The 14,397-nt window shown below is 39.3% G+C and overlaps 1 protein-coding gene across 3 annotated transcripts in view; it reads right to left on the bottom strand.

Moving 5' to 3' along the window:
• The window catches only part of slc35f3b (solute carrier family 35 member F3b), a 156,434-nt gene that overhangs the window by 22,325 nt on the left and 119,712 nt on the right, over window positions 1-14,397 (bottom strand). For all 3 annotated transcript variants that reach the window (XM_057848182.1, XM_057848181.1, XM_057848183.1), the window contains one exon: window positions 5,754-6,099. In XM_057848182.1, coding sequence (XP_057704165.1) covers window positions 5,754-6,099 — 346 coding nt within the window. The remainder of the gene's footprint in view (window positions 1-5,753; window positions 6,100-14,397) is intronic.

Raw genomic sequence — 14,397 nt, forward strand, 5'->3', positions numbered from 1 at the left:
TTTATAAACATGGTGAGAGTAACTGAAAACAGGCAACTTTGGGCCATTTTTTAAATACCATATTTTTCGGACTATAAGTCGCACCTGAGTGTAAAGCCTGAGATATGCTCCTGTGTTGCGGTGACGGCGAAATGACTACGGCGCCAATGAGCATTCAATAGTTCTGTAGTGAGGGAACGCCTTGCTCTGTAATTGACTGCCAAGTCACTAGAGGGGTGTGGCGTTGTGTTTGTACGGTTTTGGGGCACGCTCTCGACTTGCTTTAGTTTAACGAAGAGAAAATAAACAATGCCAGATGGAACGCTTGAATGTGGATATTCAGCCCATCAACGTTGAATAAATGTTGATCATACAAATGTTGAGGCACAGGTGACGCAGAAGATGGTTTCAAGGCAGTCTGTCCGATTTTTGATGCCGCACAGAGAATTCTAGCCTAAGGTGGAAACCAGCAAACTGTGGCGGCTGGCTTCAAACTGGTGTCAAGCACTGAGTCCAGCGTTTTGTCCGAGATCTGCAAAGCCCTCCAGCCCGATTTGTTTGCCGTGTCCTACAACTAGCCAGTGGGAAGCCATAGCAGATTTCTGGCAGCTATGGAACTTCCCAAACTGCGCTTGAAGCCTTGATGTTAACGCTATCATAAAAGCACCGAGGCACTCTCAAACAGTGATAATGTATCTGAGTGTGAACTGTCTGTTGTGGAAAATTAAACATCAAAACAACTCTTTTGACTCCAAACTTGTGCTTTATTCTTCATATACTTGAAGTTTGAAATGTAAATAAGTCACCGACTCACAGCAAACATATGTACACAATAAATGATAAAGTGCACCAACAAAAAAATACAACATAAAGTGATAAAAAGCTGGCAGTTTGTGGCCGACTGGATCACCGCTTCGTGTGGCCATTCGATTCCGAACACACACACACTTGTCTCGGTGGTCTCCTCCCACGAATTGTTTGCCATTTGGCAATCTTCATAATGTCTTGACGAGACAATGTAGAAGTACTTGCTCTTTGTTGATACTCTCGTCAGCTTGGTCCATTTTTGCGTGTATCAAAATCATGTTTGATAATTGAACCGGAAACAACAGTCTGAGCGGACCAATCACAGTCCATTTCCGCCACGTCGTATGCGTTGACGTGATGCTAGGGTTATAAAATTCAGTAGGAGCACGTCAGGCTACGACGCAGGGTGGTAAATCGGGTCTTCCTTGACGGCGCAGGTCTGATGCGGAAGCATAACTCGGCCTTAAGTCGCACCAGCTCAAAAATGCGGAATGAAGAGGAAATAAAATCAGAGAAGTTGCACCGGAGTATAAATCGCATTTTTTGGGGGAAAATTTACTTGATAAAATCCAACACATAGAACAGATACGCCATCTTTAAAGGCAATTTAAAAATACAATAGAGAACAACATGCTGAATAAGTGTACAGTATGATAATGTTACATGATGCATGAACAACGAAATGCGAACGCAGCCAGTTCAACGATACATAGCTATTAAGAGTTATTCAGATAACTATAGCGTAAAGAACATGCCAACAAATTTACCAAACCATCAGTGTTACTCCAAAACACCAAAATAACATGTGAAATGATATAATAATGTGTTAATAATTTCACACATAAGTCGCTCCAGAGAATAAGTCGCACCCCCAGCCAAACTATGAAAAAAAACTGCGACCTATAGTCTTAAAATACAGTAGCTGTTTTCTCAATGCTCATGTTGGGTCTGCTTACAAAATCAGGCTCGTTTAAAACTTTAGAATATATACATTCACATGAGAGTTTCTGAGGTGAGTTTATTTTTAGGGATAAAATTGTTAGGATTTGTGAGGCTACGTCTACACTAGGACGGATAATGGCCTTAAACGTGTAATTAGTTGGACTATATGGCATGTCGGCTACATTTCCGTCTAAGAAGATTTGTTAGCCTTACTTTTGTTTGCTGTTGCCTGGTGATAATACATGCTGTACATGAATTCTCTCATATTATACGTGTGTGGGTGTATGTACATAAATACCTAGTTGAATATCAAGTGCACATAAATGGTTTTAGAACTGTTTTATTCCTTTAACAAGATACTTTTAACAAGAAAAGTCTCCGATGCATTGACTGTGCGACAGTTGAGTCACGAAGTACTGAGGGATCACTGTAATAAATAGTGTGTAGTGTGTGAAAATTACCATATTGGCCCGAATATAGGACGGCCCTGATCATAAGACGACACACTCTTTTTCAAGACTCAAGTTTGAAAAAAGACTTTTTGAACACCAAATTAATATTTATACAGAAAATAATGACAATACATCTGAAACAAATGATTATAACAATATATTTGAAAGAAACATGTTATTTTGCCTCATTCAAATTTTAATATCTGAACATTTAAATATGTAAGCTAAAGAGCAATCACATTCGTAAATGAATGGCTTCTGGTTTTTGAAATGTAAATACACCATTCTTTTGTGATAAAACAACAAAATTGCAATAACTGCATTAACCATCAAAGTGAGGTCTAACTGTAACTGTAGTCTTGAAACAAATCTGAATAAGGAAAAACATTGCAATAAAATAATACAAACTGGTTAAACTTGAGAGTAGCTGAGCTGTCATAACAGAACATTACTCCTCAAGTTCAGCATTCGCTTCAATGATATCTGGCGCCATCTAGCGTCGTGAATGGGTATAATGTCTAGACCCCCGAATACAAGACGACTCCCACTTTTTCAGTCTTATTTCAATGCAAAAAACACCGTCTTATATTTGGGCCAATACGGTATTCTCCAAATGGTGTTATCATAATATGACAGGTTGTGCAAAGTTTTTTTTTTCTAAAATTGGCATGATCGTAATCGGGCAGAGGACAGTAAAAATGTAACTTCAACATTGATGTACAGCATGGGGCGTTTCATTCATTTTCAATCAAATACAAACGCTTTTCCAGATAGGGGAAAGTCCTCTCTCTTGCTGGCTCCATTCTACTGTACCACTCCTTAACCTTTCACTCTCCAAACCACCTCCAAACTATCCAGACTCTCACCTGATTGTAACTCTCCTTCAAACACCCACATTTTGAATTTAGCCAGAGGTGTTTATATACTGTAGCGAGCTGTCAAACCGTGTGGCAAAATCTAAAGCACTCTCTGAAGAAATCAGGTCAGCGAGGCTTCGGACGTCATTATTTTCGGAACCTCCCCTATTTGAAGCGACCCTCGGTACATGCTTCGCGGAAACGTCCCTTCATTACTCGAGACACGCTTCGAAGGCTCGGCGCACCTCGTTACATCACTACTGAAATGCATTATGAAGGTACTGGTTGTTTATAGGGATAAGTGTGCACTCTTTTTACCACTATCTTTGGGGTGAATTCCTTCTGGAGTATCAGCTGTGTTTCTCACTTTACACATAGATGAGTACAGGAGCTGAGCTCTTTCACGATGGTTATCATTAGTGGATAGTCATAATAATACACTAAAAATAATCACTCCACCACTTTTATTGACCTGTAGGGATCAGAGCAGAGTGATAGACCGATTTACCACCCTTAAAAACAGATTGCATTCTTTGATGCTTCCATCTACCAAGTAACTTGCAATAGCGTACCGCACGAATGCTATTTTTAGACTGTAGGTCACCATCTTAACCCGGAAGTGGGTCAACATAGACACGCCCTCGCACACAATTAACATTAGTACTGCTTGTTTTCTGCTGGTAATCTTTCAGACATGAACATGCCGAGTAAACACTGCTGCTATGGAACTTGTAGAAATGACTTTAGACATTCCGACATATGAAGGATGTTTTCTTCAAACGTTTCTCGAAGCCATAAACTGAGAGGATAAAAATTTGAAGAATGGATCAATTTGTGCGGACGTCAAAAGACCAATTTAACGCCAGCAAGGTGAAGCCATTCACCTCCATATGCAGGAAACATTTTGTTGGGGGCCATAATCCCGCTGAGGACGAAGAGGTAAGCCCTTTTATATTTTTATTTATTTTTTTAGTGTGGCATTTTGCCGTGCTGCTTCTGGCCAACAATGAATGACCTGAAAAAAATTCAAATGGTATCTGACTGCCAATGTTGTTACCTTTTCTGTTGTAAAAAAAAAGAGAAAAAGGAAAAAAACAAGAACTTTAGTAAGGGGGAAGTTTAAATAAATTATAGAATTAAGATTTGTTATTGATGAAAAAAATTGAAAGCGTTCGTTGGCTGTCACTGAGTAGCATTTGCAATCGCTACACAAAAATAACAATGTAAATTACCCCCAAGAACGGTCAGAGACGTAAGACAACCAGAGGATGTAATATATAAGAAAGACAGGGCATATGGTGGTAAAGGATGGATTGTTGAAACAGGAGAATGTCATTGTCAGTGGTGCAAGGCAATGCACACAAGAAAAAGATGTCGATAAAAAAGCTATCTCAGGTCGGCTCTTTTTCAGCCCTCGACACTCAAGCCATCTCTATAACTGGACATTTGTATGTTATTCCACATCTTTACCAGTGAATTTGGCACCAAGGACATCATTTTTGGACAGAATTGGTGGGTTTACCTCAGTAAACATCTCATTCGCACACTATTTCCATGCATTTACTTTTAAGGACAAAAGGGAGGTAGACCCGCCTAGCAACAATTGCTTGCAGCATGAATATTAATGAGCAAAAGTGACGTGTTGCTTGCGGTATGCCATTGTAGCCGTTTTTTCCCTGTTGTTCCAGTGTGTATTTATAAATAGACTGAAATAACAATAATAATGAATGAATTATCAGTCTTTGTTAGCTGCTTGTGAAGTTGTGTGCTTGTACGCTAAGTTCACTTACATCTTGTGCATCTCCTGGGGGATAAGCCCCCCCTGTTCTTAAAACCGAGTGATGCCCCTGTTCAATTGGTGTATATCATTTTTGCACTGCCACTGTCCCTCCTCTGAACCTGATCAAACCATATCGATGTGGTCTCCCAAGATTAGTCTCCAAACCTCCCAGTCAATGCTGTCCTTCTGATGAGCTCATTCCTGTCTATCCTCATCACTCCCAAGAGGTATTTTTAACTCGTCTCCAGTTCTGTTTCCTGTGCTCTTGTGATTTCTAATTCTCCATACCATACAACATCGATGGTTGTACTACTATATTTCCTCTTTTCCTCACTGTTTGCATATTTTTCATTTCTCTGGTGAAACAAGTACTCAGCCTCTTGGACCTTGACATTTTCGACTTCTTGTTCTTTCCATTCCACTGGCTTCCATTTCATTCACACGTGTTCTGTCTTAGGCAGACTCATCTTAATTTCCTAAGTCCTCATGCAGAGACAACAATAAATACTGTAGTATTCATGCCAGGCAAGTAATTTTATAAAACAAAAAAGAAACGCCACGTGAATGCACAACAACTGTGTGGTAGGAGTCAGACGGAGCAGATGATTTGTGGAGAAGGGTGCTGAAGGTCACAAATACTTGGCTCACACTGCCTCGGCAATGGTGACAGTAGCTCTAAAAGATTTTAATGGCTTGCAGCAAACACAAAATTTAATTTCAGACAAGGAGTTCATCAATGAGGCCACAGTAAAAAAAAAAAGTGTTTATGAAGGCTGCCAAAAGAGGATAATGTCAAATAAAGGACATGGAACATTTTCTCTTTGAGTTTGATTTGAGAGGTTTTTCCCGTGTTTGGTGCACAATTTTATATAGTGGCTCATGAATTAATTTCAACGAGTAGCCATTATATATTCATGGTGTGTTTTGTGCACTCACCTTAATCTCTGCCTGGCTGTTTGCCTTTCCGGACTTTTGCACAGGTGGCCGACGTAGTAGAGCGGAAAGAAGAGGCAGTTCCATGTGGTGGCGAACCAAGTGAGGGTGAAGGGGGCGTCAAAGTGCTTAAAGGTCAACTTGGCCAGCTGGGTGGAGCCTGCCCATGACGAGCAGACGCACATCACCATGGCGACCCCCCACAGGGCCTTGCGCACCTGTACCGCCGTTATCCGGATGCAGCAGTGCAGCTTCCGCCTGGTGGAGCTCGAATCTGTACCCGCCGCACCCGGCGCTGACTGCACATCTGGGCCGCTGTGCGCCACGTGCTCCCTGGGCCTTTCTTCCCCTAAAAGTTTCATTAATAGGTACTGAAGTTATTCTGTGGTCTGGAATTTTGTTGTTGTTGTTAGAAACAGTGTTGTTAATAACGGCGTTATTTTTATCAGTAGTGAGTCATCTAATTACCGTATTTTTCGGACTGTAAGTCGCAGTATTTTTCATAGTTTGACTGGTGGTGCGACTTATACTCAGGAGCGACTTATGTGTGAAATTATTAACACATTGTTATATCATTTCACATGCTATTTTGGTGTTTTGGAGTGACACTTATGGTTTGGTAAACTTGTTAGCATGTTTTTTTATGCTATACTATGTTAGTTATGTGTGTTCAATTGTATTATTGACTTTTTTATATTGAAATACATGCTTTTAGTTTGTGGCGCTTTCACGCCCAAGTGGGGGCACACTCGCACTTGTTTACACGAAGAAGAGCGCTCACACGCACGAAGAAGACGGACAGCTATGCAGCGTCTGAGCGAGAGCGAGTGGGCGAGAGAGAGAGAAACACGGCTGCGAACCTACGTTCATTATTTATGCTTGTAAAATATCTCAACAGAGGCAACGCCTGTGTGTATCATCTTTTCTGTTGTTGTTGTGTGTTTTCCACCCGCGATCGAAAAACTTAGAGCCAATTGTAGTTGTTTGAACGATGTGCTAATGCTAGCGAACGTATGCTAACCATTTGCGTCATTGCTGTTATAGCAGCTAATTATCATTTATTTTTGTTGATGCGAACCTGTTTGGTATTGAGGATGGAATTGATTTGTATTACTTATAGGGCTGTCAAACGATTAAAATTTTTAATCGAGTTAATTACAGCTTAAAAATTAATTAATCGTAATTAATCGCAATTAATCGCAATTCAAACCATCTGTAAATATGCCATATTATTCTGGAAATTATATATATATTCTGTAAAATAAATTGTTGGAATGGAAAGATAAGACACAAGATGGATATGTACATTCAACATACGGTACATAAGGACTGTAGTGGGCATTTAAATCTGTCTATGCTGTCCTCACTCCGAAGCGTCTACTTTTTCCAAAGCTAGACAGCTAGTGAACGACGCCTTAATAATCAGACTTCTTCCTTTTTCATCTGATTTATTAATAAAATGGCCTCAAACCATTGTCCTCTTTAGACCGTCGTAAAACTACAAAAAAAAAGTACACAAGCATTGCATTAGCAACAACGTTAGCTTAGCACGCTATACAGGTTCACTAAACATAAACAAAAAGCGTCTTATTCAAAAAATATAACATTTCGCTTACTAACATAATATGTACATTCTTTACAACAACCATACTTACGGACAAATCTTGTCCAAGGATCATATAAGCACAACATTACAACGTAGGCGTCAGCCCGAGACGTCGTGCAGCCATATTGAACTGGCAAGAAAACAATAAACCATGTCGCAAAGCGACCACAAGAGTTTGCCGTTAGACAGCACAAAAAGCCTTGCTGTAAAACTTACCAAAAGGCAGAATACTGTCTGAGCGAGACATGTGCGTTAATTGCGTCAAATATTTTAAGGTGATTAATTAAAAAAATAATTACCGCGCGTTAACGCGATAATTTTGACAGCCCTAATTATTTCTATTTTTAGTTTCACTCTTCAAATGATGGTGTCATAACGACGGCCAAAATAAAGTCAGCAAATTATACAGACATCCAGCACCGTCATTTGGGAGCTCGCTGTATAGTCAGGACGGAGCTGTAGCGTCCTGGTGAGGACAGTACATTCGCATTTCATTGTTCATGCATCATGTAACATTATCATACTGTACACTTATTCAGCATGTTGTTCTCTATTGTATTTTTATATTAAATGGCCTTTCAAGATAACATATCTGTTTTATGTGTTGGATTTTATCAAGTAAATTTCCCCCAAAAATGCGACCTATACTCCAGTGCGACTTATATATGTTTTTTTCCTCTTTGTTGGGCATTTTATGGCTGGTTTGACTTATACTCAGGTGCGACTTATAGTCCGAAAAATATGGTAATTAGTTTTCCCATCTTTGCAACACTGTTACCAATACTGAGGATGTGAAGGGGCTCGTTACTACAATTTGGTTGAATGAAACGCGAGATGTCTGATTTTGTCACAGCTTTCTGGGATAGAGCAGAGAGGTAGGGGGCAGGAGGGAAGTGGGTGGCGACGCCGTTGCAAACATGATGATGATTGGCTAGGTGGGTCGGAGCATTAGCATAGCATTTGTGTTCTTGTTAGCAATAGCATTTAGAGTTGCGAGCGTCATCTTAAACTCACGGGCAATTTCTTTTTTTTTTTTTTTTTTTTTTTTATTAGCAAAAATAGTCACTTGCTCTAAAACTTTTTTTGGATACTTGATGTATCCATGATGATTAGTACGTACCTTGGTATGGGGGTCATGGTTCAGTGTGGGTTCAGTAAAACAGGAAATACAGACTTTTTTTCCTCACAGCATTTGAAAGTTAAAGTTTGTATACCGTTGCACTCTTATATAGGTGAAAAAAAAAAAAAAAAAAAGTAAAAAAGTGTGACCCACGTTTTTTTTTTTTTTTTAATATAAGAATCAGGTGAGTTCAGTCAGTTAATATCAACATCTTTGATGCGGTAGATGTTCTAAAATGTATAATGTAATAACTTGTAGAACATGAAAAGCAACGTCTGTTACTTTGCTGAGTAACTAATTACCGTACTTTTGGCACTATAAGGCGCACCTGACTATAAGCTGCCACCCACCAAATTTGACACGAAAACGGCATTTGCACAACAGTCAACCTCTGCTCCCACCAGCTGTCAACACTCTTGTTGTCCAACATGCCTCCTAGCATGCATTGCAGAGCTAACCATGTAAATAACAATTTAAAATTCATGTTCTGTTAAATTATTTCTTCATTTCAGTTCCAATTGTTTCATTAATTGCTAGTTATGGTATTTGGTAACACTATATTTGACAATGGTGCCATAAGAATGTCATGAGACAATCATAATTATGAAATGACAGTGTCATGAGCATTAATGAATGCTTATAACATATGTCATTTAGTGTTATCCGAATAATTATCTCTCTTTTGAATGGATGTAAAAGATCTGAGCTGGACATAAATGGAGTTAGTGACATAACTTGCCGGATGACACTTAATGACGTCTGTCATAAGCATTGAGTAATGTGCCCATGATACTGCCATGTCATAATTATGGTGGTCTCTTGACAGTCTTATGACGCCACTATCAAATAAAGTGTTACATATTAACAAACAAACAAAAAAAAGCCGCACTGAACTAAAAGCCGCAGGATTCAAAATTAAGGAAAAAATTAGCGGCTTGTAGTCCGAAAATTACGTTACCCTTACAATGAGGTAACTGAGTTACTAACTCAATTACTTTTTGGGAGAAGTAATTTGTAACCACAACTAATGACTTTTTTTTTTTTAATGTAAGATTAACAACACTGGTTAGAAATAATCCAGACTTTTAAAATAAAAATAAATAAATGACTAAATAAATAAATATATAATATCCATTACCGCATCAACTTGATAATGAGTGGACTATCCATTCTATTTGCAAACGGCCCTTATTAAATTAAACAACATTTCTAAGTCTTTTACAGACATACTGTTCATTAAGCCAAAATACATCCTTCATTTTGGTATGTTGTTTTTTGAACTACACAATATAAAATCTCCATTTCAACTAGTGCTGCAATGATTAACTGATTAACTTGAGTAATTCGATTAGACAAAGGATTCGAATTAAATTTTGCTGCTTCGAGTATTCGTTCAATTAAAGTGGCGTTTTAATGATTTGTTTTGAAACTGTTTGCATTAATTTTTATTGATTTTGTTGGATACACTGCCCTCTAGTGGCAACAGTGAAAATGACATAACTCATTTCATATGGCTGAATCCAGCTGCTCCCTGTTTAGACTAACATAAGCTTTTGTTTGAGATAATGGTTTTTAATGCATTTGTAATTTACTTTATAGGTACTGTATATTTAGCTGTTTTTGTGGGAACATGTGTTTGAACCATTTGTTGAGAACATTGTAAAAAAAAAAAAAGGAAAAAAAAAAGTTATACTGTAGCGATTAAGATAGCGGACTTTTGCTAAGTAAGTTAGCCAATTGTTCTTTGGTTGTACTTAAATCCTCATTTATTAATTTTTTTATACCGTTTGAGGCTCAGCTCAGGTATTTCAATTTTTTTATGTTCCTTACCCGATAACTCGATTATTCGAACTAACTCATTCATCGATTAATCGACTACTAAAATAATCGAAAGCTGCAGCCCTGATTTCAACACCTATCATTCATTAGTGTGTGACTTTAGTTCAAAATGTCCTGCCCTATTCTGAATAAAAATAGCTGCTGTCACACTTTAATTGGCCTTGGTAATCAATCAGACATCTGAGTTAAAACAGTCCTGATCCAGTATGACAGGCTGTGGCCAAACAGAGGGCAGGAGACTGCAACTTTTACATACTGGATGTGTGTTATCGTGGGTTTTCAATCTTATTGTATTTTCCACACTCAATGAATGGACTATTTTAAAACTGTTTTCATATACAGGGCGCACCACATTATAAGGCGCAGTAGTAGTAGTAGTAGTTGTTGTTGGGGTTGCCTTATTCATCCACTAGATGGTGCTGCGCTAAATAGGAATGTCATGCTATGATTAACACATATTGATCCATATATAGGGCACATCAGAATATAAGGCACACTATATGGTTTTCAGAAAATTGAAGGCTTTTAGGTGCGCCTTATAGTGCAGAAAGTACGGTAGTTATATATAAATTTATTCCAATTGTAACACAAATATTTAAAGTTGTTTTGTGCCATTCTTTTCCTCCCAGATTTGTTTCAGTCTTTGAGACATGTAAAGTAATTACACTCCCTGTTTTTGCTGAAGGACATTTATACACTTAATTAAGCAATTTAGTTCCAACTGCACTCAAGATGTGTTAATTGGAGCAGCCCCCCTTAAGTGAAATAGCTTTTTAGCTAGCAGAGCTTTTTAACAGTGCAGTTAAGAGCAGAACTACCCGGATTTCCATTTTTCTCTTGTCATAGTTTTGTATTAAATGAAATGAAATGTTATTTGTTGTTGTTATAGAAGAAAACTACAACATTGGTATTGCTAGTGCTAGTGATATTATGGCGGAAAACAAACACAAGGCTGAAAAGCAGTTTCTGTTCATGCAACCGACTTTTAAACAAACTACTGTATTTTAAGACAAAAAGAATTGTTGTGTTGATGGAACAATATGTCTAGATGCTGTCATAGCGGTTTCATCGCACAATATGCTTCCGGACTATTTTTAATTTGTCCGTTTTACCTCTGATGTTTACAGACACATCGCAACTGCTTTTTTGTGTGTGATACTGTCAAATTTCCCCGACATTTCAGATTATAAATTATTGGTCCAAACAATTGAAATTAAAAAAAAAACTTTCAAAAGAGAAAATATTTGAAAGAAAAAATCTCGACCACTCGTTTTCTTCACGATTTTTGTCTTGCCCTACATGCGAAATATCTGTTTTTATTATATAAAAGCCAAACAAAGCCCGGCTGTGCCTATTCACTGCTGTGTCTTTACACTCGGTGACACATGCTACACTCAGTTTTTCCAACCTGGAGAGGGCACTCCACCCTTTTCCGACTGAGGACCATGGTCTCGGATTTGGAGGTGCTGATCTCCATCCCAACCGCTTCACACTCGGCCGTGAACCGTTCCAGTGAGAGTTGGAGGTCACGGCTTGATGAAGCCAACAGCACCACATCATCTGCAAAAAGCAGAGATTCAATGTTGAGATCACCAAACCGGACCCCCTCAACGCTTCGGCTGCGCCTAGAAATTCTGTCCATAAAAATTATGAACAGAATCGGTGACAAAGGGCAGCCTTGGCGGAGTCCAACCCTCACTTGGAACGAATTCGACTTACTGCCGGCAATGCGGACCAAACTCTGACACCGGTCGTACAGGGACCGAACAGCCCGTACCAAGGGGCTCGGTACCCCGTAATCCCGAAGCACCCCCCCACAGGACTCCCCGAGGCACACGGTGGAACGCCTTCTCCAGATCGACAAAACACATGTAGACTGGTTGGGAGAACTCCCTTGCACCCTCGAGGACCCTGCCGAGGGTGTAGAGCTGGTCCACTGTTCCACGGCCGGGACAAAAACCACACTGCTTCTCCTGAATCCGAGATTCGACTTCCCGACTGACCCTCCTCTCCAGCACCCCTGAATAGACTTTACCGGGGAGGCTGAGGAGTATGATCCCTCTATAATTGGAACACACCCTCCGGTCCCCCTTCTTATAAAGGAGAACCACCACCCCGGTCTGCCAATCCAGAGGCACTGTCCCCGATGTCCACGTGATGTTGTAGAGGCGTGTCAGCCACGACAGCTCCATAACATCCAGAGTCTTTAGGAACTCCGGGCAGATCTCATCGACCCACGGGGCCTTGCCACCGAGGAGCTTTCCAACCACCTCAGTGACTTCAACACCAGAAATCGGAGAGCCCACCTCGGAGTCCCCAGAATCTGCTTCCTCTAAGGAAGGCGTGTCGGTGGAATTGAGGAGGGCTTCGAAGTATTCTCCCCACCGACTCCGAGCAGGCCCTCACATGAAATAAATACCATTTTGGTAAATAACAGACAAATTATGTTATATGGCCCTTTAATTGTAAAATAGTGCTTTTCACAAAGTATCTTTTTTTTTTTTTTTTTTTTTTTAATTTAAATTTGATAATGCCTTTTTCCACAATGGCCTTTTTATTTCATAATGTAGTTTTTCAACACAATGAATTGCCTTCTGTTTATCAAATACATAAGACGGAGTCAATCAGTCAGTATTTGGTTTCCTGCGCTAAAATTTGGTAGCGTCTGGTCTTTAGCATTTGGTAGCATCAAAGAACTGTTAGGTAAACTTCCAGAAAGCATCTAATCAAAAACACACTCCTGCTGAAATCCTCACTAAGGCTGAGTTAAAGACCTTTCATTACTTTCCACCCGCTTCGCAACTTCTCTAACTCTGAAAGTGACGCTACGAAATGTTAGTGCAGCTAGCCAGATCCATACCCAGCCAATCCCTTAACTGACTCCACCTTATGTATTTGATTGACAGCACACGCTTGATTGTGCTGGAGAACTACATTATGAAATAAAAAGGCCATTATGGAAAAAGACATTATGAAATAATGACTGTGAGGAACGCTTTTATCTTGTAAAATCTCATTGTGCTGAAAAAAACACAATATGAAATAAAAAGACTATTTGTGGAAAAAGGAATTATGAAATAAAAAAAAAATACTTTGTAAAAAACGCTTTTGTAAAATCGTTTTCAGAATATTACCTTATTTTACAATTTAAAGGCCATATTAAACAAATTGTTTGTTATTTATCAAAATGGTATTTATTTAGAAAGGTTGTTTTTATGTATTTACTTTGGACCCTTTTGGGTTTCCATACTGATGCAACAGTTATTAGTGGTGTCAACAATAATCGATGCGGCGATGCATCCCGATGCGGGGCATGGACGATTCGATTCGATGCGGGCAACAAGCCGAATCGATTCAGCGCATTTTAAAATATATAAGTACGTTAAAAAATCTTCCCTGCACAATTCCGGTGATGCAACGGATTTGGTTTACCCATTTGTATTATTATTCTCATGTTTCACACGCATAACTCTGGTCAAGTTTCCCACCAACCTCGTAGAAGCCAATATGTCTCCAGATGTCTGCTTTCAATGTCTTAGGTGCATCAATAATCTTTCTCACTCCCCTTTCTCTGCTTCAGCCATTGTTATGTTCTGTCCTATCTCTTAGAGGTTAGATCTTGTGCCCGAACCCGACCCCCAAAATGTTAAGCATTCACGTTCGGATCGGGTCGGGCCGCCGCGCCGACTAATAAATTATTTTTTAAAAATGGGTTAAATGTGATCCTTTTGAATCTTCTCCTTTGTGTGTCTGCAAAACCGTTTGTGTAAATACTTTAATAATGATCATAAAAATATGTAGACTATTTAAACATTAAGAAAACTGAAAATAAATTGCTGCTGCTGCGTTTTTTTCCCCCCTCGTTACTCCAAAAAAAAAAAAAAAAAATCGGGTTTTTCGGGCTGGGCCTGCAAATCTAGTTGATTGATCGGGCTCGGGCCGGGTCGGGCTTCAATACCAGCGGGCCGTGTCGGGCTGGATTTTTTAGGCCCGATCTAACCTCTATTGCACATATATAGTGGGCAAGGCCTACATTTTACTTTTGTTCTACATTGCAATTCAGTTGATGTTTTGTTTGCAAC

The sequence above is a fragment of the Corythoichthys intestinalis genome, chromosome 10 (assembly GCF_030265065.1).
Source record: "Corythoichthys intestinalis isolate RoL2023-P3 chromosome 10, ASM3026506v1, whole genome shotgun sequence".
Taxonomy (NCBI): domain Eukaryota; kingdom Metazoa; phylum Chordata; class Actinopteri; order Syngnathiformes; family Syngnathidae; genus Corythoichthys; species Corythoichthys intestinalis.